Here is a 22,466-nt window from a genome sequence, read left to right on the forward strand (position 1 = left end):
TTTTTTTTTTTTTTTAACTATTCTTAATTTTAGTCGCGAGTAACAACACCGTATAGAAGATATGTATTTATGTATGTATGTGTTAGTGCGAATATTCGTATAGTTTTGCTTTTGGTAGAGATTAGTTCAATTTAGTTCATTTTTTCTTAATCCTTTCTCTCTCTGTCTTTATTTCTCTTAATTTTTAAAACAAAATGAAAGAATAAAATAATGAGATTAATAGTGCCGTAATATATTAGAATGAAAGAGAGAAAGTGAAAGAGATGTGTGTGACATGTGTGAGTGTATGTATGTGTGTGTGTGTGTGTGTACATGACTTATCATTTAAGACAGCATTCGATGAGATTTTTTCTTTCTTTTTGTTTCGTTTTAAGATTATATAATAAACCATCGATAATACTAACAATTGTGCGAGAGCTTTGAGTTGTTTTTTTTTTTTAATATTTTATATATATATCATTTTCTTTTTTAATCATTCATATAATAATAATATAATTTTTTTTTTAGCTAGAAACACAACGCGCGATAGGATCTCTATTTGATGATAATTTATGCATTTTATTTATATAAAATACAGGATGTTATTTCAAAATTATTTACGCGTTTCCAAAAGTTTCTAAATTATTTTGCAAAATGTTAAATAATCAATTATTATTCTATATGACGGTTTTAAAATGAGTTATATGAATAATCGGTGACATTTTGTTTTGTTTCAAGCCTATAATTAAATTTGTATTAAGTATAATTTGAAACGTTAAAATAATATCAACGAGTTCTCGCGAATGGATAATTAATTGTTAAACAAATTATTTCAAAACTTTTGGGTACACTTAAAATATTTACTCTTTTTTTTTTTGGGGGGGGGCAGAGGGCTAACATCCTGCATTTTCTATGTATGTTTGTTATTTTTTCTTTTTTTTTTTGCAATAAATGATAAATATTTCAATCGTTCTATGAATTGATCAATGTGATCTAATAACTTTTCGTTGTTCTATACTTTCTCTTTCTTTCTTTCTTTCTGTTCTTGTGTTTAACATTTTAGGCGAACGATATATATATATATATATATATATTTTGTTATTGTTAATAATAATTTAAATATAAGTATTTATCTCTGATTAATAGAATTCTTCAACATAGTTGCCATGTCACGTAACGCTTGTTCTAATGTTTGAGCGTAACGTAATGAATTAGTTTGACCGTCACTGTGAAAGGCCGAAATTATAAATATAAATTTGTTCTTTTGCATGTTGTAACAGCATCCGTAACCATCTGGAACAACTGGACCATATCCAATAAAGGCATTTGTATTTTTTGTGGTCACCTGTTGAAATAACAAAAGATTATTAGTTTATTACAAATACAAAAATGATTATGTTATAATATCTTAATTTATTACGAATTGTTTTATTAATTATTTTAGTGAAAATTTTGATATTATTCAATTATTTTCAATAGATTAATAATAATATAATTAGTATAATTATATTTTTATGAAAAAGAAAAGAAAAGAAGAATGAATGAAAAATGAAAAATGAAAAATGAAAAATGAACAAAAGGAATAGAAAGTTTCTTTGAACAATTCAAATGGTAGACTTTAAATTTATGGTACCACGACCCTTCTTATTCGTTCCTTTAGAATAGAATTAGGCTTGCAACGTCACTTCCGACAACTGCCAACTCGAGACGTGGATTGTTTCCGGTAGTTCAATGGAACCGGAAAAGCCCCTAGCAATTACCTTTGTTAACCAAATTGGATCTTCAAAAGTAACGATTCAACAAAAGCGAATTCAAAAAGAAATTATTCTTCTTTTTTTTCTTTTTTTCTTTTTACGTTTTGCTTTGTACAATTTGTTCATCCGACTTTCTTTTCATTGATTTATTTAAAAAGAAGAAAAATCTTTTTCATTTGCCGCGAATCGTGGAAAGTCATATTTTTATTATGATTTTAAATCGTAAATGCTAATAATAATATTCTTCGTAGCAAATTTTTCAAGGTTTCTTCTTCTTCTTCTCTATTTCTTTGAATAATCACAAGTTTAAGACTAAGAAATCTAATATCTTAAGTTTCTTTCTGGATCTTTATAGGTGAAATCGAGAATCTTGATTAATATATCCTCGTAACAGCGTTAAATAGTATAATTTATGAATCTCATTGGCGTCTATGCATTCATTGCAATTTATTTACAAAATGTAATAATATAATATAATTATTATTATATTATTTATACAAATTTATAGAAAAAAATAATAATATTAATAATAATAATTGCTATACAATAAATATAGCAAAATACTTTATACGCTAAAGAATTTATTGTGATTATTTCAAATTAAAAACAATAATTGTAGGGTGTAAGGAAAAACAAAAATGAATAAATGGATCTTTTCGTTAGTTTCTTTTCGTAATTCAATAATTTCTTTTCTTTTTTTCTACAAAAAAATAATAACTTAATATATAATAACAACTCTAACAAAATTTCAAGGAAATCAAATATCACTTCCTTTTTTGTTCATTTTTGAATACGACTCAAAAAATGTCATCTATTGAATTCAATTACGAATCGAACAACTTTTGTAACAATCTGTAGATCGTTTAAAAGATAACAAATAATATTATTAACTAATTATATGTTATTGATTAGTATAATAGATTAGTTGGAAATAATTTTGTAAAGAAGGTAATATGAAATGCAGACGCCAATGGAAAATATTAGAACGTAGAGTAGGATGCAGATAAATGATCGATTATGATTATGACTGACCTGCGAAGTCGAGAGTGCGAAATGATTAATAATCCTGTAAGCCTCGTCCGTAAAGATGTCTGGGATTGGTTCTCCGGCCTCTTTGGCAGCATAACGGAGTCCCATCAAATGGTTGTCGATTCCTCGTCCGGTTATATTGTCGTTCATTTCTTTAGTTTGCCTTTGTACAGCCAAATCGAACAATTCCTTTATTCTGTCAGGCTAGACAAATTTATTTTCTAATTAGAATTCAAACGTAATCAAACATTAACAAACAACATCTGATTACATTACTTTTTAAAAACTATTCAATTGGTTTATAAATAGTGTTGAAATTTTGTTTTCAATATAAATATACACGCGACTTTGAATTTAATGAAATATTATAAAAATTATGAAAAATGTCAGCATTATTATTAATGTAAACTTATCAGTAAAGTCAATAATTTCTTCGTAGTATAAAATTAGAGATAAATTTTTACATTGCATAGTACTATTTTTTTTATTTTTCTTCCCCTCAAGGTTAACTCAATGGCGTAAAGTTTTATATCGAAGTTAGAATAAGGAATAATAATAAAGGAAAAAAAACGTCTATGATAATTATCTGGGTCAAATAAATAAAAAATAAAAATGAAAATAAAAATAGAAATAAAAATAAAAATAGAAATAAATATTGTTATGCATAATATGACTATGGAATATTATTATATTACTTGGTTTCGCTTAAAAAGCAAATATTATCTTTTGTTCAACAGTATATACACAATATCCAACTAAATAAGATATTGTCTGAAATAACAAAGAAATAAACGAGAAATAACAGTTCTCGAACGCGAGGGAAGAAGAAGGTTCGGAAGGAAAACAAACGGAAAAAATCCCCTTAAAAGCATCCCGCAAACACTCGATCGGGTACGAAAAGAGCGAGGTAAGATCTAATTGATTGTCTTTTCCTTTTCCTCGAATAAACAAGAGAGAAAAAACAACAAACAAAATAGACTACTATTTTTCCCTATATTCACAGTGATTCTTTCTAATTAATCCGATACTATTTTACGCGTAAACATTTGTAATAATTAAAAAAGGAGAAGAAGAAGTTAACAAAAAAAAGAATCATTGTTAGCATAGAAATGTGTTGTTAAATTTCAGTTACACTGTAAATGGTGAACTGAACTCTTTTAGAGCCTTCGTCTTGAATGTTGTTTAGTTGATTTGTCGATTGGCTTTCTGGATCTCCTTGACACATGGCCTTGGCCCAAGCTAATGCTTCTGGACTGGCTGCTCTTATAACGTCCACTCTTCCTTGTGCAAATCGACGAATACCAGCACTTTCATAAGTTGCCACTAATCTACCATGCAATCTAAACAATTATTATAGAAGATTTTTGTAAGATTTTCTAATGAATTTTCTTCCTTTTTCTTTTCTCATCATCAATTAATTACAAAGAAAATATTTCAAATAATTAAATGAGTTAATATATAAATGAATTTAATTTCTATAATATATTACCTGAAGTATGTTAATTGTAATGCCAATTGTATGTAAACGTCTGGACTTATTTTGCAAGATTTAACAAATTCCTTTGAATAATCCATAAAATTCATAACGCACAAATCCAAATCTTCGACGAGTCTAAACAATTGTAATAGACGAATTAATTTCTTTGTTTCTTCGTTCACAGAGTTGATTAACAAAAAAAAAAAACAAATTATAAAATAAATGACTCACGAATCGAAATTACTCATGGCTTCTCTGATATCGTTCAAACTTGATTCCGTAAGTATCCATTCGAGTTTTTCTGGAGCTGGCAAATGAGATGGTACTAAATTTTCTTCTATAGGTGGCATAGAATCGATCTTTTGTGTTATATCCTCGATTGCGTTTAAAATAGCCGGTGCTTCGCCAGCTGAATGTTCATAACAGGCACCCCATAAACCGTCCTTTCAAATTAATAACAACAACAACAAAAACCCATAAAAATTAATATCAACGGGATGTCTTTAATAATATTAATAATTATAAAAAATTAAACGATATTGAGATGATGATTATTACTTTTCCAAGGATCAATTGAACGGTTTGATCGAACCAACGATTGGCAGCAAAATGTCGAGAACCACCACCATGAAGAACGTGATGTAAAACATTGGCTAAATCACGATCACCTATCCATCGATCATTCTTTCTATATGGATTGTTAAACGTTCCTGGTAAAACGTCATCGTCAATGCAAACGATACACATGCATCTTTCCAACAATTCTATATTGTGACGATTACGTTCGTCTGTAAGTGAGAAAATAAATTAAACAAAAAAATCATTATCGATCGCGTGAGCATTTAAATACAACATTTACGTATTTATTTATGAAAAAAAGTAATACGAGATATTCAACATTACTTTTCATCAATTCCTCTCTTGCTTTAGCCCAAATCGGTCTTTTGCCAGTTGTTAAAATTCCGACAGGTGGTGTAGTAGGACTTGCTTTAGTTTCCATGATTTTTAATATCTGTTGTATTAATTCGCTTTCAGTTATTCGTCCTCGATCCGACGCTCTAACAGGAACACTATAAAACTACAACAAAAGAAGAAAAGAAATGAATTAATCATACCAACAAATGTGTGATCCATCCAAAATGAAATGAAAATTTGTATTACTTGATTATGATGTGCGATAATAATATGATCACCGGAAGTAGCCCTGTCAAAAATGATTTGTTCGTCAACGTTTATACCAGGTCGTCGATAAATTCGAAACATTTGATAATGCTGAGCCATGCATAATGATTGCATAGATTTTCCGTCCTTCGATTTAACTTTATCGATTTCCAATTCGGATCTATCAAAGAAATAAAAATACCGTACGTTTATATAAACAATTGGATAAAAAGATATAAATATTTTGTTTTTTTTTTTTTTTTAAATTACATTTCGTGCCAATCAGGTATACAAGAAAGAATAGTAGGGTGTGAGTTCAAAAAAAAAGGGGAGAAGGGATGAGAGTTCATTTTAGCAAAGGCAGAGAATGAAAAGGGACTGTGATCCCTTTTCTACGCGTTCCTGTCATCTTTATGCTCCTATTCTATGGGATCTTAGAAACCGGATTTCCTTCATTCCTTCCTTCTTTTTTTAACAAGATAAAAAAATAAAAAAGAAAGAAAAAAAAGAAAGATAAAGAGAATAAAGACGTGGCCCTTCTCTCTAAATTGATTTCAGTGTGGCTTCTCTTTTTGTCCTCAACTAAATCAGTAGCACGAACGATTCCACGAAGGCATTCATCCTTTAGGTGGTTCATCCTTCCTTCAGTCTTCTTCCTTGAAGATTCGAGTAAGCGACTACGAACATGAAGAGGACGAGGAGGAAGAGGTGGAGGAGGAAGAGGTGGAGGAGGACTTAGCTTAGCTCAGCTTCAACCTTCCCTTTCCATTTTCACAAAGGATAGAAAGTATCTTTTAGGTACTTGTATTCCAAAGGACGTGTTCTCGCATCGGTGGAATTGAAATAAGTTCAATTCTCAAGACTTCAATTGTTCAAAATGAAGGCATCGAACGAACGAACACGAACGAACGATTTTCTTTCTTGATCGTTGAGATAAAGGACTGTTTGAAGGAATAGAATATTTGATTAGGAGAAAATCAATGACTTAAAGAATCTATAGTTGCACATACACACACACACACACACATGCTAGGATTAAAAATATTAAATAATCGAAGAAACTTTTTGTACAGTGTTTGTAAGAGAATAGGAATCTTTGTTTTTGTTTAATTTTCTTTTTCCTTTTTTTCTATTTACCTGTCCAGCTGTTCCTGATAATTTAATAGCTCCGTTATAAATCTTCCAAGGAATATTGCTGCATCTTGTTGATTGGTAAATTGTTTTCCTTCTAATACTATACCAGGATTACTATTTATTGGTAAAGCCAATGGAACAGATAGGTACATGTCGTGCAACCACCAATCGGTAGCCTGAAAGTATTATATTCGTTTATTAATTACACATATAATTATTATTTACTTGTAACCTTTTTCCCTCTTTGGAATTTTATTTAATGCAATAGCTTAACAAGATATTTTCGCGAGGGCTTTCACAGGAGGTTTCACAGGAGGGTGTATTAGGGAATTAAAGGACCATGCAATTTCGTCGTTTATAATCCGCATTTAATGACGCGTCCAAAGCTTCGATCATCCTTCACGTTTTTTTATTTTTACGATGGACAAACAATCTATTTAATTAGAAATTCTTTTTATCGTTATATATAAGAAGAGATTAGAAAATTTATTAAAGTGTATATTTTATTTATATAGAAATTTCTTATCAGGATGATATTACTTTGATCATAAAATAATATCATTAAAATGTAATTTAATTTCATGGAAAGTTCATAATTATTTTATTATTATCTATTGCTTGATAATATATAAATAAAAAAAATAAAACTGTATCTATGTGTGTGTGTGTGTGTGACAATAATTAAATAATTATTTAAATTATTTTTGTTTCGCGCGTATTGGAAATAGCTCGGTCGGTAACATGGGAATCCAAGAAAACTGTATTTATTTTTAGAATAAGTTCATAGAATAAAAAAAAGAAATGATTTCCTCTGTGGAATCCGCGTATAGACTTCCGCAGTAACGCGGACGTTTTATAATTGTAATAACTTGACTGTATGATATGCACGTGTTAGGGTAAGCTTTTTTTCCAAACTATTCTAGGTCACATTGCAAGCGAACTCTCGACGTTTCTATACAAGTTTCACGAAGTCGTCTCCATATCGATATAACGGATTAGGTTTGCTTTCAAATGGTCTATAGATAGCGAGCAGGAGCTACATTCAATGCGTTCTTGAAAGCCGTTTCTTCCTATGTATTCGTAATATTATCGCTTGAAGTCTTTACCCGATTTAAATTTCCCTCCCTCGTCTGTGATTCGTCCGTTTTATATTTCTATTCTATAAATTACAATTATTTTCAATTTTAATTTATTATTATTTATTTACTTTAAAATTCATTTATTCAATCATTATTTTATTTCCTCCGTTATAATGATAACTCGATTTATATAAATGTGTTAAGAAATTTTGTAGATTATCTCGTTTGATTATTCGGATATTACGATTGATAAATAATAAAGTAACATTTTTACTGTCCTTTAGAGTACATATTTCTTTTCAGTTGATCGTCCGTTATCGCGATATGAATTTTTCATAGTTTAATATCATTTTTCAGTGGCAGGAAAGAATATCGAGCAGCGATCAAAGTGATAAACGTGCGAAGAATAATCGAGGAAAGTAGTTCGATGCTTTACTGAAATTTCCTAGTAAGCATCTTACAATTCATTTGAGATTACATATTTCTTTTATTATTTTATTTTCTCAACTTTAAAATTATTTGCCTTTTTTTAATGAAAAATCTTTGAACGAAATTAACCGAATTTAGGATCATCGAGAAAATTGATTGTATTATTGGGGCAAATAATTATAAAGATTGTTATTGAAAGAAATGTCAATGAACAAAATGGTGCAGCGGAAGAAAAGGTTATTTTATTATATTCTTTTGTTTCTTTTCGTTTGTAATGTTGAATAAGTAGTGCGTTTATGTAAAATTTCCAATTACGCAAATAACGTGCGAACTGTACGCTCGTTGTTCTTGCATTTTAACGCAATGAGAAACGCAAATCTCGTTCTCGAAATGATGGGTACTTCGGTAACACGAAATGAAACTAAACGAAAAGAAAAACAAGAAGAAGAGGAGCAAGAAACGTAACACGATTGGTCAATATTTTACCACTCGACTCTACCAGATTTTATTTAAGATGTACCAGCAACTCCTACCTAAAGACGGTTAATCTTTTGTCCTTATTTTTTTACCACTTTGTTTCTAGTGTCGAATTGCATCATGTAGTTAGGCGCACGTGCATCTGCACTTCGCAACCTCCGCACACGAGATCTTCACTTAACTTACTTTTTTTCTTTTCTTTTTAAAAAGACCTCATCTGTGTATTTTACTCGCGTGCGCGCGTATGAAATTACTCCGAGATCGAGAAGATACCTCTCTATGTATGTTAGTATTTATATAAACATATGTAAGCAAACAAATACGATAATCATCGTTTCGCACGCATAACTACTAGCAAACTCATACAGTTTCATTTTCTTTTTTTTTTTTCTTTTCTTTTCTTTCAGTCATGTTCTTTTCACTTTCATCACGTACCTACAACGAAAATCGCCGTTAATGTTCCGAGAANTACGTTAATAACAATTTTACGATTTAATGCGTGTTATTGGATAATTTCGTTTGTAGAACGTTTGCAAATTTTTCTTTTTTTTTTTTCTTTTCTTTTCTTTCAGTCATGTTCTTTTCACTTTCATCACGTACCTACAACGAAAATCGCCGTTAATGTTCCGAGAACGAGATCAATCAATCGTTTGAAATTTCTTGCCATATTTTACCAATAAATTTCTGCATTAACGATCGAGTAAGTTTTGAATTTTTTCTTTTTTCTTTTTTCTCATCCTCTTTAATTTTATATTTATATTCGAACACAGTTGGTAATTTTATTATTAATAATAAATATGATTATATTTATATAATTTTTCTTCTCTCGTGGAAATTACGAGAACACATGATGTAAGAAAGTTATTCTAAATATGGTGTATTAAGATTACATGCATATTCCTTTTGGGCCAAGGATAGCAGTCTGCCATTTTTTATATTTACCGAAAAAAATGAGATTGATCGTATCAAAAAATTGCATCGTATAGGAGAAACCTGGTGGTAACGGTGTGTTGCACAGGTAAATTATGCGGTGGGAGTTTGAATGCATTTTCGAACGTTCGCCTGTCAAGCGGACTAGTTTGAAGCTTTCAATATTCATTAGGCAAGATGATTGCGTGCTAAATCATAAACCCTATTTCTCTCTCATGCGGGATCGAATAAAGATTATAATCAATACAAATTTATAATCTTTCCAATTTTTATCACGGAAGAATTCTATTCGCCTAATTATGTTTTTTATGTTGCAAAAGAAAAAAAAAGAAAAAGATGCAACTATATATTCTCTTTTATTATTTATATTTTTCATTTAATATTTGTGGTAATTATTTATGTTATTTTCAAGGATATAAAATGGGATATTAATAAGATCCAAGAAGATGTTGTTGGAAATGATGTAGATAATTAAAACAATACTAAAGCAGTATAAGTAATCAGCCGGTAATAGTAGGTGTAGCAGCAGCAGCAGCAGCAGCAGCCATAGAAGCAGGTGTTCACATAATAAGTTACTTCATGGGAGATGATAGAGTATCAATAAATTACTTGGCATGCCGATCTATCCTCCTGTAGATATTACAAAACTGATGAGCGTCTAGTTTTCCAAAGATTTAATGATCATACTATTGGTTTCATGCAACTAACTTGATGTATCATTATTAGACAAGTCTCGTGGATGTAGTTTATAGAAATTATTTCAATTAATCTCGACGCGTGTATCGCATTTTTTTTCTTTCTTTCTTCCTTTCTTTTTTGTTGTGATCTATAGAATGGGTCAAAAGTTCTTACAGATAATTCTCACAAATGAATTACTTCCTACGGTAACTTTTTTCCTAAGTTAACTTTGTCTCGCGTAAATCGTAAAACCGTAAGCTTGACTTTTTAAATTAAAATAAATTTTAAAAAAAGAAACAAACAAAGTTTTAACGAAGAGGATTTTATTTTGTTAAATTATATTTGAAAAAACTTTTGATCAATCCTGTAGAGATAAATTAGACAAATCATTTATGATAATATAACGAGGAGTGTTACACATATTACATAAAAAAAAATGAAATACAATCATTTAAGAAACGTTTTATTAAACGATCTTTAAAATTGTCGCGATTTATGCATTCCCATTTTGTCTTTTTTATTATTTTTCTATGGTTTAGATTTCTTAACGGTAATCATATCGGTACAAAACTGGTCGGTGGATTTTACTTTTAGACTGTTTAGAGTCAGTAATAGTACAGTAATAATATGTATACTACTACTCCAGTAAGTGACGGCAATTTAACGATCCTAAGTTGAAATTACCGAATGACTCGTCTATTCGTTTCGTCTCGTATCGTATCGTCGTGTTATTTCGCGATCAGATTTCTTAGGAAACTCTCATGGCGCAATAAATATGTACATCTAAATGCGTTCGAACGTTTAAACGATGAGTCTTGCGTGTCGAAAGCGTCAGGCGTATTTTTTATGGGGGAAAAAAAGTTAAAATCGTATTGACGAAAGTAAATTAACAAAAATTACGACTAATAAGATTTTCTTTTTCGATTTGTATTATTATTGTGGAGTTATTAAAGTCAGAGCGTTGGATTATTATATTAAAATTATTATAATAATTAACTTCGAGACAAACCCAAAGGATCGAATTCGAAGAAATGAGTTACACACGCGAAAGAAAARAAAAAAAAAAAAGAAAAATTTGCAAACGTTCTACAAACGAAATTATCCAATAACACGCATTAAATCGTAAAATTGTTATTAACGTATTAGATAGATAATCCGATAGAAATTAGACATTACCAAACTCTCCGGAGAATCGTTTTCTCTCTCGGAGTTTGGTAGAGTCTTCAGATAATTGAACAATTAGCAAGAGCGAAGGAATCGAGTAGAGGCTAGGGCCCGTGGAACGAGAGACATCAACTAAGCCAGTTCGAAGTTTCCTTGGTGTCACGTTACGGAGATTTCAACAGAAGCCTGAACACGATGCCGTTGCAAGTTTCCATCTACTACAACATTCCCTGTTTCTCTCACTCTCATTTATCTGTCTGTCCTTCTGTCTGTTCCTATTTGAACCTAGTAGTCATCCCTCGACGTATTTATCCCTTTCTCTCGTACTCTCAGTATTTCTATTTCCCTTTCTCTCTCTTGCTCTCTCTCGCCCCCTTTTCCCTCTCCCTCTCCCTCTCCCTCTCCCTCTCTCTTCGTCAGGCGCAAACTCGACCTTATCGACCACCCCAGCTAGAGGCAGCCACGAACTAACGCTGGCAACCAGCAACGTCTGTATATCTTTCACTCGTTCAATGTATTTCGTCATTGTTCGAATACACGCCGAAAGGTGCCGCGAGGGCAAGCATGCAAGCAACACACCAGAGCGTGGTTCTGACAGGGGCTAGGTTTGCAGTATCCATCGGTTGGAATTCTCCATTGACCCTCTATGATCCAACATCTACTCTTGTTCTCTCTTTTTCATTATTTTACTCTTTTCATCCTCAGTACTCTGGGGGCTAATGAAGTATCGTTGAAGGAAACTCGACACCCACATCATCCTTCCTTCCCTCCCCCTTTTTCCTACGGAGATTTCAATTATCGATTCTTTTTTTTTTCTTTTTTTTTCTTTTCTTTTTTTACCAATAGAATCGGTTCGTAGATCTATCGATCAAAACGTTGGAATAATTTTAGGAATTATGTAGAATTTATTCTCGAGTTAAGTTTGTGTTTTGCTAATGAAATAATATTAGTATTAATATCAGATCAATGTTCAATTAATTCGAATAGGATATACTAAGTTTTTTAAAACTGAAAAAACTTTTTCCCCTTAATTGTAAATGTCATCACGTATCTCGTTCGTTATATTTTAACGAATTACAAACAAATGGTTTTTGACTATGATCGAAATCCCATTAGGGATTGCTCGGTAAAAGACGATCGATCAGTTTCTGATGAGCCACGGAGCAACAACAAGTCCGATACACGGATTGCGGAGACCTCGACGAGGAGAGTTCGACGGTGTTACACGAGATACCAAGGGATATATTCCTTGATCCACGATGAAAAACGGGATTCCAAAAGTTTCTCCTATCATTGGCGGTTTTTGGATTAACTTCGACGATCCCAAAGAGATTTTATCTTTCCTTATTTTTTTGTTTCCATACACACGTCCTGAACCAATATCACATCATCCAATTACGATTTTCTAGTATAATCTCCAATTTATTTATTTATTCTTTTTGCATTTTGTTTTGTTTATTTTAACCTATCAACTCGAGCGATTAAATTCAATTGGACCAATTAAAAAAAAATCTTAAGAAATAACTCGAATCGATTCGCTACAAAAGTAAACCCTGTGTATTTTCTCTCTCTCTCTCTCTCTCTCTCTCTCTCTCTCTCTCTCTCTCTCTCTCACACACACACATACATCCACTTTTGATCTCGTTTATTGAAAATTCGATCTCCGATTGGCCCACTTTTATATAAAGAGAATCAGCTTTAAATAATTCATTGTACTTGGTCTTCTCTCCCTCTCTCTCTCTTTCTCTCTCTCCTTATGGTTTACCAATGGTTCCTGTAATTCTCGTTGCAGTTTATCGATCGACCCTCCTTATATATAACGATCGAGTATTCGCATATTTGAATCTCGTGGTTCCATTTTCGGAAATATACCGTCGATGATCCGATATAATATTGATTTCAATATTATTCGATAAAGAATGAATAATTCGCGTTTTAATTAATTATTAATAATATAAAATATTTATTTATCTATATTGAAAATTTGTCAATCAATGTCAGGTGTATATAAGTGTGTTGGGTTGGGAAAATTATACATTCATTTGAATTCTTCGAGAAAATGTCATCTTATCGTTGACAGTTCGAGATGAACGTTGAAGAAAGTTAAATTGCGAATTAGAAGTTTGGAAACATGTATATAGGTATACATCTAATTCGAGTAAGAGTGAACTATAAAAGATTGAATTCGTATCTTATGATAATTTATGTAGAAATTTATCTGAATCGATGATCAAGTAATATAATAAATTTTAATTTGCAAAAATGTTTCAATTAAAAAATAATATATAATGTTGAATTATTATTATTGGTTATACATATATTACTTCTTCTTATATTTTGTTAATAAATAATAAAATAAAACCATGAGTCTCGTTGTATATGTATGATATAAAGATTACCAAATAATTATAGAATCATATTTAACCAATTTATATTTTCTATAACAAGATAAAGTAAAGTCTCCGTACGAAGGGTTTGACCCAAATAATATAAAAAAGAACATAAATTTTGGTATCGTTTGATGAAACGTTTACTAGGTATATGAGATATCGTAAGATTTATTCCCATTGATCCAAAAAAAAAAATGAACGTTGGAAAAAAGATGTTTGATCGGTGGGATAAAAATTTGATAGATATCAAAAAATATAGAGAAAATTTCAGGTGAGAGAGAAAGATATAGAGGTGAGGGGGGGGGAGAATTTAAAATAAAGGGGATGATGATATCTGTCACGTAAGACAAATTGAGAAAGAGAAAGAGAATCCTATAACACGATTCATAAATTGCGAAAAACCTTTGTACATTACTTTGTATTTTTACATCATTGGATACCATGATTTTGTTGAACATATTTAAAAATCAAGTTACCTTAAAATAATAACGTGAAAGAAATAATGAATTTTGGATGTCATATAACACGGTATTTTCTAAGGACTTTATCTATCGTGTTATAGGAGGGCTAGTTGTACTCGATTTTTATTCGATCGATTCTTTCAGCTGGTCGTAACCTCTAGTAGGTCCGGCCTTTAGGACGAGGTCGTGGTAACACAGATAGCCTCGGTCTCACCTTACCTGTACGCGATGACGTACCACCCTGCTGGCGGCTGCTTGCCTTTGGCTGTTCTCTCCTGTAATCGTTACCTTGGATTCTGCGCACTTTAACGTGTCTGCCTAGAATATACACACCTTTGCACCTTTCTCTTTCTCTCTCTCTTTCTATTTTTTTTCCCCTACTATTACCTAGTGTGTCTCTAGTTTTTTTTATACAATATATACTTATAGATACGTATATATTTCTTTTTTCTTCTATCATGTCACCTAGTGTTTCTATTTTTTATCGTTTACAGTATATATATATATATATGTATGTATGGATGTACGTATGTATACGTGTACGTGCATTATTGCCTTTCGTCATTCCATGCAAGAATATTCACCTTCTGTTCTTCTATTATATGGTTCGATAGTTTTTCTTCTATTCTGTTCCGTTCCGTTCTGTTTTATTCTATTCTATTTTCTATTCCTTCTTTTTCTAGAGATACTGCAATCGTATGGAATCGTAGAAGAGAAAACTGGACAATGTATAGACTATCTAAATCTTTATATAACCGGTATGATGAAGGTATATGAGTGTATTTTTCTCAAGGGTCCTAAAAATGAACGTTATTTTTCCTTTTTCTTTTTGTTATTTCGAGCTTGTACTACTATGCGAATGTGAATTTAGAGATGTGAATTTAGAGATGTGAATTTAGAGATGTGAATTTAGAGATGTGGATGAGGGTTAAGAGTTCACAGGTAAACTCTCATCGATCCGCTGGTCCAGCCGAGTTCGTTCTGCTTCTCTCTCTCTCTTTCTCTCTACTTCTATGTATTTCTATGGGTTATATAAATCAATTTATAAATTGACTCGTTTAACAAATTCTTGAACAAATAAAATTGAATTAATTATTTTTTACCCGATGTGTACGTACAGAAGGTGTCTGTTGAGATAATTAATAACTAAATTAATCTTATCAAAATAATTTAAAAATCGATACTATACCTATACTGATAGATACAATTCAATATGATACTGTGTTTTTCGTTTGAAAGAATGTAATATGTAATAAATAGTTCAGATATATGTTACAGTTAAAACTCGAAAGCTATTAATGTGCACATTACCTAGCTAATCTGCAGATTAATTGATTTATTCCGTTAACGGTGGGGAATCAAGAGTTTTTCGTATTTTATTTAGGTAATGTACACGTTAACGGTTTCCGTATCGTCAAAGAAGATGTTCTTGTTGTAGAAATATCTTTACGTTAAACGGCAATGAAACAATCTCTTGTTACTGGTCAAGGGTTTAAGAAAATGTCACTGCAAATTTAAATGTAGCACAAATAGGTGTGTTTTTTATCGTAAAAACTAATTGCTACGTAATTCAGCAATCTTTAGATTGCAGTAATAAGTAATCACAATACTATTATATGTTTTACAAATTAATTTTCTTAATAGTAATAATAGTTTTGAAAAACCGTTTGATTCTGTCAACTTAATTTGTTGATTGTTTGATCGAATTAAATTGATTCTTTAAATATCGAAAGAAATTAATAAAAATAACATTATGTTAATTTAAACGTACAGAAACGTTGTTGTTGTTCCAACAAAGATCTTATTTTCACTTTAACCAAGTGCCTAATAAGTAATGTGCAGATTATCTAGATAGAGAAATGAAACTTTAACGGATTACCCTAGTTAATCTGCACATTACCTAGATAATATGTAGAATAACTGATTTCTGCATTCTTTTTAGCGGTAACGTAAATAATTTGTTTCTTTTTCTTATTTTTTTCCTTTTTAATTTAAGACTTCATAGGATTCTCGCGATGTGTAATCTCGCTCGTTGATCCATTGGGAAAATTTCATTTCCATCTTGTTTCCGGTCGATGTCGAGTTTCAGAACACATTCACATCAGAACGTTCACGGTAGACGACGACGACGACGACGACGACGACGACGACGACGACGACGACGACGAGAACGAGAACGACCCTTCTTCAAGGACGAAGGGAGCGAGTCAGGATAGAATTAAAGGTTAATCCCGCGGGGTATGCGTATTCGAGGAGGGTCAAATTTCTCCTCCCCCTCTCTCTTTTACTCTCCTCTACTCTTCTTCTCTTTTCTCTCGTGACTCGTGTTCTCCATCAAAAAAAGAAAAAGAAAAAGGAAAAGAAAAAGAAAATAAAAAGACGGTTCAGCTTCTATTTTTCCTCCCCCTCCTCCTCCTCTATCTTCTTCTTCTTCTTCTTCTTCTTCTTCTTCTTCTTCTTTGTTTTGTTTTCCCTTATCTCGAGAAACTCAAAGATACCATAAATATTTGTGTTGTTAAGTGCCCCTTGAATACAAAACTTTTCCTCGTTTTCTCGAAAAACCACCACTCTCGTTACGTTTCTTCGCTGTCATATTCCTTCTCAAACCACTTGAAAAAAATCCTTTTGATCTCACGGTATTACATGTCACGAATCATATTGTCAACAGTTTGTAAAATCAACGTATGTATTCTTGTTCGTAAAATCAACACATGATCACGATATAATTTCATTTCATTTCAATTACGTTGTTCATTAAATGATACTTCCTTTAAATTTGTATAAATATTATCTTATAAATCAATGAACGCGTTAACATTTTACATATAACAAATATAATATTTGAACAATTAATTAGCGAATTATATCTTTATCTTTGATTTTTTTGATAGATTCTAGTTTCGTATCAACGTTAACGATAAACGTAATACAGTATCCTAAGCCAACCAGAATGATCCCAAAAGATTATAAGTTTTGGAAGGGCCTGCGTTTCATAGAGACTATAACGCTACCGTGAATCTCCAGGGTCAGATTGGGTTGTGTGTTTCACGTGGGGGATGAAGATTTTCCCATTCGCTATCGGATCTATGTTATATCGAAGCCAATTTCACAAACGAGACCTTTTTCGGTTTGTTCGTACCTATGTGTTTCTTCCTAGCCTATCGTTCAAGGGGTGGTGGTGTGGATGGGGGTTAGGAGGATCCTTATTAGAACGTCTTCTTTTGTTTTGTTTTTTTGGTTCGATAAAAAGAAAACAACATGAGAATTATTGAAACAATTGGATTTTGTGGTTGAATACTTGCGAAAAAAATGTCATTTTCGAAAATGTCGTCTTTTTACAATTTTATACGTTTCATTTTATTATCTTGTACAATATATCTATAGTCAAAGACAATAGGGGTTGGATGGTGAAGGGTGAAGAACCAACCGCGAGAGGGATCTATAGCCCTTTTTTATTTCTCTCTCTCTCTCTCTCTCTCTCTTTACTGTGACGGTATCGTCGCAACGATTCCGTAGACAATCCGTAAGGGCTTAGCGCTGTTTCAACAAGGGATTACTAACGCTACCCTAAGCTCTACTGAGAGAGGTACCCGATCGTACAAACCCCATACTGGTGACAAACATTTAAATTGCCAAGATTAACGTTACACCTCTCTCGTGCTACTTTATTCCCAATGTTTACTTTTTATTATACTCAGATTATTATTTATTGTTTAATATCTTTAACGTTTCCCCTTCCCCCATTTGTTGTCGAATAATAAATTTTGTTTGAACCAACGTTATTGTCATTGGGCAACACGGTGTTAATTTTCGCGTTATTATTATTAAACTCGTTTAAATAAATTATTATTATTATTATTTGAATATATTATTACTTTGTGTTATATTTTTGAAATAAATAAATTCGTTTACCATAGAGAGAGTCTATGCGAATAAAAAAAAATAACCAAAGAAAAAGGGCCATAGAGTTTAAGGTTGTTTCTCATCCTAATTGCAAGGATAACCACCAACAAAAGGAACAGTTGATCCCAGTGGAACTTTCGATAGTCTTGTACAAAGTATTTCCCCGGCAGCGTTTTAACGAAGTGGCAGAGTCGAACGACAAAAGGGAGCAGCAAGCACCACCGTCTCGTTTGACAAAGGACTAAACCTCTCTTCTCTCTTCTTCTAGCCCTTTCTGTTTTTTTATTTTCACCAAACAACAACAAAAAAAAAAAGAAAGAGGAAGGAAGGTACGGCCCTTTTTTTTTTATTTCACACATACAAACACACGCGCGTACACACGTAAAAAGATCACACTTGACTATAGTAGAAGGTTATCGATTTACTGGAAAGTTTCGGTTTATCGTCAAGTCCGATCATTCTCAAACACGCCAGGAAAATCTCCACGATCGCTATGGGAACTACTACTATTACACTAATAAAAAGAGAAAACTTTAAGGATACCCCATATAACGTTGTATTGTTTTCTATCTATCCCATTTAATTTCGTCTCTTTCTATCTCTTTCATTAGAACGAGAAAATAGTTATCACTTTCTTCTGTATATACCTTTTAACTGTGTACGTGTATTGAATGAGTTTTAGGTCTGTTTGTGTGCTGTATATCTGTGTGCATGTATTACATACGTTTAATGTGTGTATTTGTCTTTATGTGTAAGATGTATGGGTAAATATGTATATATATATTTAACAGGTGTATATATACCGTATTTATGTGAGCGTGTGCGTAGAGTCTCGAGTATCAAGGAAAAATATTTTTCCCCTTAAATTTCCTTTCGCGTGTGAAAGCTGAAGTCACCTTCCTGAAGGAACGTTCTTCTTTCCTTCCCTTTCTTCCTTATTTCTTCCACGAGCTTGAAAAACTTTTTTCTCTCTCTCTTTCCTTTTCCTCTTATGTCTGTCTTCTCTATAAGTCTTTGGAGAGTGTGAGAGAGAGAGAGAGAGAGAAAGAGACATTCGATGCCCACGGGGATTCCTAAGAAAAGTTGCGTACTTTAGGGGTTGTTCCTCCACGCCTTGGTTTTGCCTTTCCCCTTCGAATTTCATACTTCTTCCTGCAAACGCATCTAACTTGCCTTTCTCTACTTGCTGCTGCTTCCTTTCTTCCTGTCTGACCATTACGATATACTTCTTTTACTACTTTACTGCATCTACTCACGCAATATTTTTCCACATACAATTGTTTTTTATTTTTGTATTTTTTAATGTATTAACAAAAGAAACGATTGCGTTATATCATGTTCTTATAGAACGAGATATTATTTGTTATATATTTTTTTCGGCTAATTATTATAACAATTATTACGCGCGTTCTAAATGATACGTTGCATCGTTCTCTACGAACAATTAAATTCATTATTCCATCTTTTAAAATACTATTGAGCTAATTAATTTCTACGATTTTATAAATTAATCGATAAAATGACGAATCTAAGAAATATAAATACTAAAAAAAACAAATAAAAAATAATTAATTTTGTATAACGTGTGTGTGTATGTATGTTATAGTTGAAATGAGATAATACATGTTGATATATTGATATGATATTTATATTTTGCAGAAAAATATTGTTACCGATAAAAAAACGTTTTAGAAAGTGACAGGAAAGGAAAAAGAGAGAGTGTGTGAGAGAGAGAGAAAGTTTAAGTGAAGGACAGGAAAAGATACGTTCATTCGATATGGAGCTTTTGACCAGACCATAAACGTTTATTGCCTCTAGTCCTTCCGGTCGTTTCCTGTCTCCTTGAAGTAGGGAGAGAAGAGATACGTCCCTTTTTCCAAAGACCATCGACACACGCCCATTTGCACTTACCTTCTCACCCCCCCCCCTCTCTCTCTCTCTCTCTCTCACATACTCTTTCCTTCTTTTTCTATTTCTTTCGCGGTTTTATCGTTTAGCTTGCGTGTACTTTCTCGCCTGTTAATACTTTTCTATATATATATTATAGATCTTTATTATCTTTTATGTGTTTGTTCTTTTCTTAAATGGATCGTATATTACTATACACAATACCTTTCTTCTTTTGTATATATGTGGAATATCATAATTAAATTTCATTGTTCTCATCTCGACGATGTTTTAACTCAGGTGACATTCTTATCATTTATTCAGTTTCATTGTCGAATTTTATTTTAATATTTTTTTGGAAGGAATTTAAATCATATTAAATGTTAAAAGTTTAATGGTTAGGCGTAATTTTAATTCATTTTATTTTTTATTCTAATTTATTCTTATACTTTATTTTAATATATTTTTGTAAATATATATTTCTTGAAGATACTTTAATCATTTTAAAGGTGAAAGTTTAATGGTTAGGTGTAATGTTTTGATATTAATTTAATTTAAATAGTTTTAGTTTTATTCAATTTCCTTCTTATTCACACATGACTATATTGTTTTAATGTCAATGTTTTCATTCTCAATTAATATTTTAATTATTTATTATAAGTTTTATTTTTATTCAAAGATACGCGATGAAGTAAACGGAATCGGATGGGTGGGGGGAAAGAAGGAAGAGTATTAATCTTAACAATGATCTAATTCCATCAGTTCTTTCATATATTTCGAGGTGAGAGAAATCATAAAGGGTTTTGTAGAGTGTGTATAGTCCAAAGGATGGAAGAGGAGCGAAGTGGTGAAGGGGTGAAGGGTGGAAGGGTTCTACCAGTCCACAAGCAGTAAGCTCGATGGGTTTTGTCAGTGGGAGAAAGAGCTTTAAGGTCGACAACAGAGAAAGAGAGAGAAAGAGAGAGAGAATTGTGCCGGTGGTAAGCTAATATTACGGTGCCCCGCGGCGAACTGGAAAATTTCATTGAAACTTCCATTATTCATTCGCAAAACAGAGCTTTTCGAACGACCCTGTCTATTTCTATTCTCTCTCTCTTTATTATTTTTTCTTTTTGTACGTATCTGCGTAAGCCTGTGTCTCGTAAGTTTTGATCACTCAACAGAATTTTATCAATAATCGTTAATAATCTTCATTTTTGTTGATCGTATTTTTTATTATATTAAGCCTTTCCTTTTTATAACGTTTAATTATTTTTTGGATGATTTATTTCAATAAATAACAATCAACGTTTTAATTATTTTAATATTCTTCATTTTACACTAATTCAATGTTGTTTTTTCTTTCTGATAAATTTGTCTCTTGAAGTTTTGATAATATAATTAAAAGATACACCAAGCATATAGAAAATGTGTTTTCTACACATTGGGGGTTCATTGTATAGCAAAGAAAGAAAAAATGTACTCCTTTAGAAATACTTCTTTACTTATTTTTTTCGTCGTTTTTCGTCGTATGTACGCGACAGAGGAAACTACATTTCCGTTTAGTCGGCTTTAACAGAGTCAAAGAAAGACTCTGCTGGACCCTACACGTTTACAAGAGACGGAATAGGAGAAAGGGATGCAGCTACGAAAAAGCAATTTTCTCGCGAAATTCTTTTCTCCTTTGGTATAGTTCAACATCTGATCGATCGATCGAATAGAAAAAGAGAGAGAGAGAGAGAAAGACCTTTAGAGATCTTCCATCACGATCTCATATTTTTCCTTTCTCATCCTATTTTATTTTTCCGTTCTGATCTTTCAATATTTTTATCATAACGTTTGATATTTCATTCCATTACCCTTTTCATAGATCAAACACTCGATCGGTTAATTTATTTATTATTCCAGTCAATTTTGATTGGATAATATTAGATTATTATAGATCATTTGAGTAAGAGTATGATGATGATTCGAGTTAAACGTTTCGTAATAAAGTTTTCATCTTAAGTAATAGGTACATAGAGATAATGAATGCAACGTAAATTACAACCGAACGATTATCTTGAGCAATCACATTTGTGAAATGATCGATCTTCTTCTTATCCCTTCTTATGTTATATATCTCTATAATATCTTTTTTTTTAAGAAGAAAGAATAAAAGAGGATAGAAACAAAATTCGATCTAACTTTATATCCGAAACATTTTCTTATTTTCGACCCTTCGCGTCTCGCAAAAAAAGTCACACCGATAACTTCAAATTTTGTTTTTTTTTCTTAACTACAGTTCCTTCTTTTTTTCTTTCTTCTTCCCTTCCTTCTTATTCCCCACTTAACGACATCTTTTTTATACGTTCGTTCGTAATCTCAACAACCCTTTTTAAGTACTTTTCAAATTTTGTATATATCACGATGAAAACGTTATTTTAATTACGATGCTCTTCAATAAATTTGTAATATATATATAATAATAATAATAATAATAATATACGTTTCCATTTCAATTGAAGTTATTTTATTTATTATTACAAAAAAAAAAGAAAAAAACAAAATGCAAA

General features: G+C 31.6%; 1 protein-coding gene across 1 annotated transcript in view; it reads right to left on the reverse strand.

Moving 5' to 3' along the window:
• LOC106786480 (choline O-acetyltransferase) overlaps positions 1-22,466 on the reverse strand; it is a 37,688-nt gene continuing 15,222 nt past the window's right edge. The window contains exons 3-11 of the mRNA XM_014747901.1: positions 6,538-6,710; positions 5,401-5,581; positions 5,143-5,317; positions 4,798-5,027; positions 4,471-4,682; positions 4,252-4,374; positions 3,916-4,102; positions 2,766-2,966; positions 1-1,324 (exon numbers count right to left, since the gene is read on the reverse strand). Coding sequence (XP_014603387.1) covers positions 1,109-1,324; positions 2,766-2,966; positions 3,916-4,102; positions 4,252-4,374; positions 4,471-4,682; positions 4,798-5,027; positions 5,143-5,317; positions 5,401-5,581; positions 6,538-6,710 — 1,698 coding nt within the window. The 3' untranslated portion in view covers positions 1-1,108. The remainder of the gene's footprint in view (positions 1,325-2,765; positions 2,967-3,915; positions 4,103-4,251; positions 4,375-4,470; positions 4,683-4,797; positions 5,028-5,142; positions 5,318-5,400; positions 5,582-6,537; positions 6,711-22,466) is intronic.

Source organism: Polistes canadensis, unplaced genomic scaffold, assembly GCF_001313835.1.
Source record: "Polistes canadensis isolate GaletaPanama2010 unplaced genomic scaffold, ASM131383v1 scaffold_75, whole genome shotgun sequence".
NCBI classification, from domain to species: Eukaryota; Metazoa; Arthropoda; class Insecta; order Hymenoptera; family Vespidae; genus Polistes; species Polistes canadensis.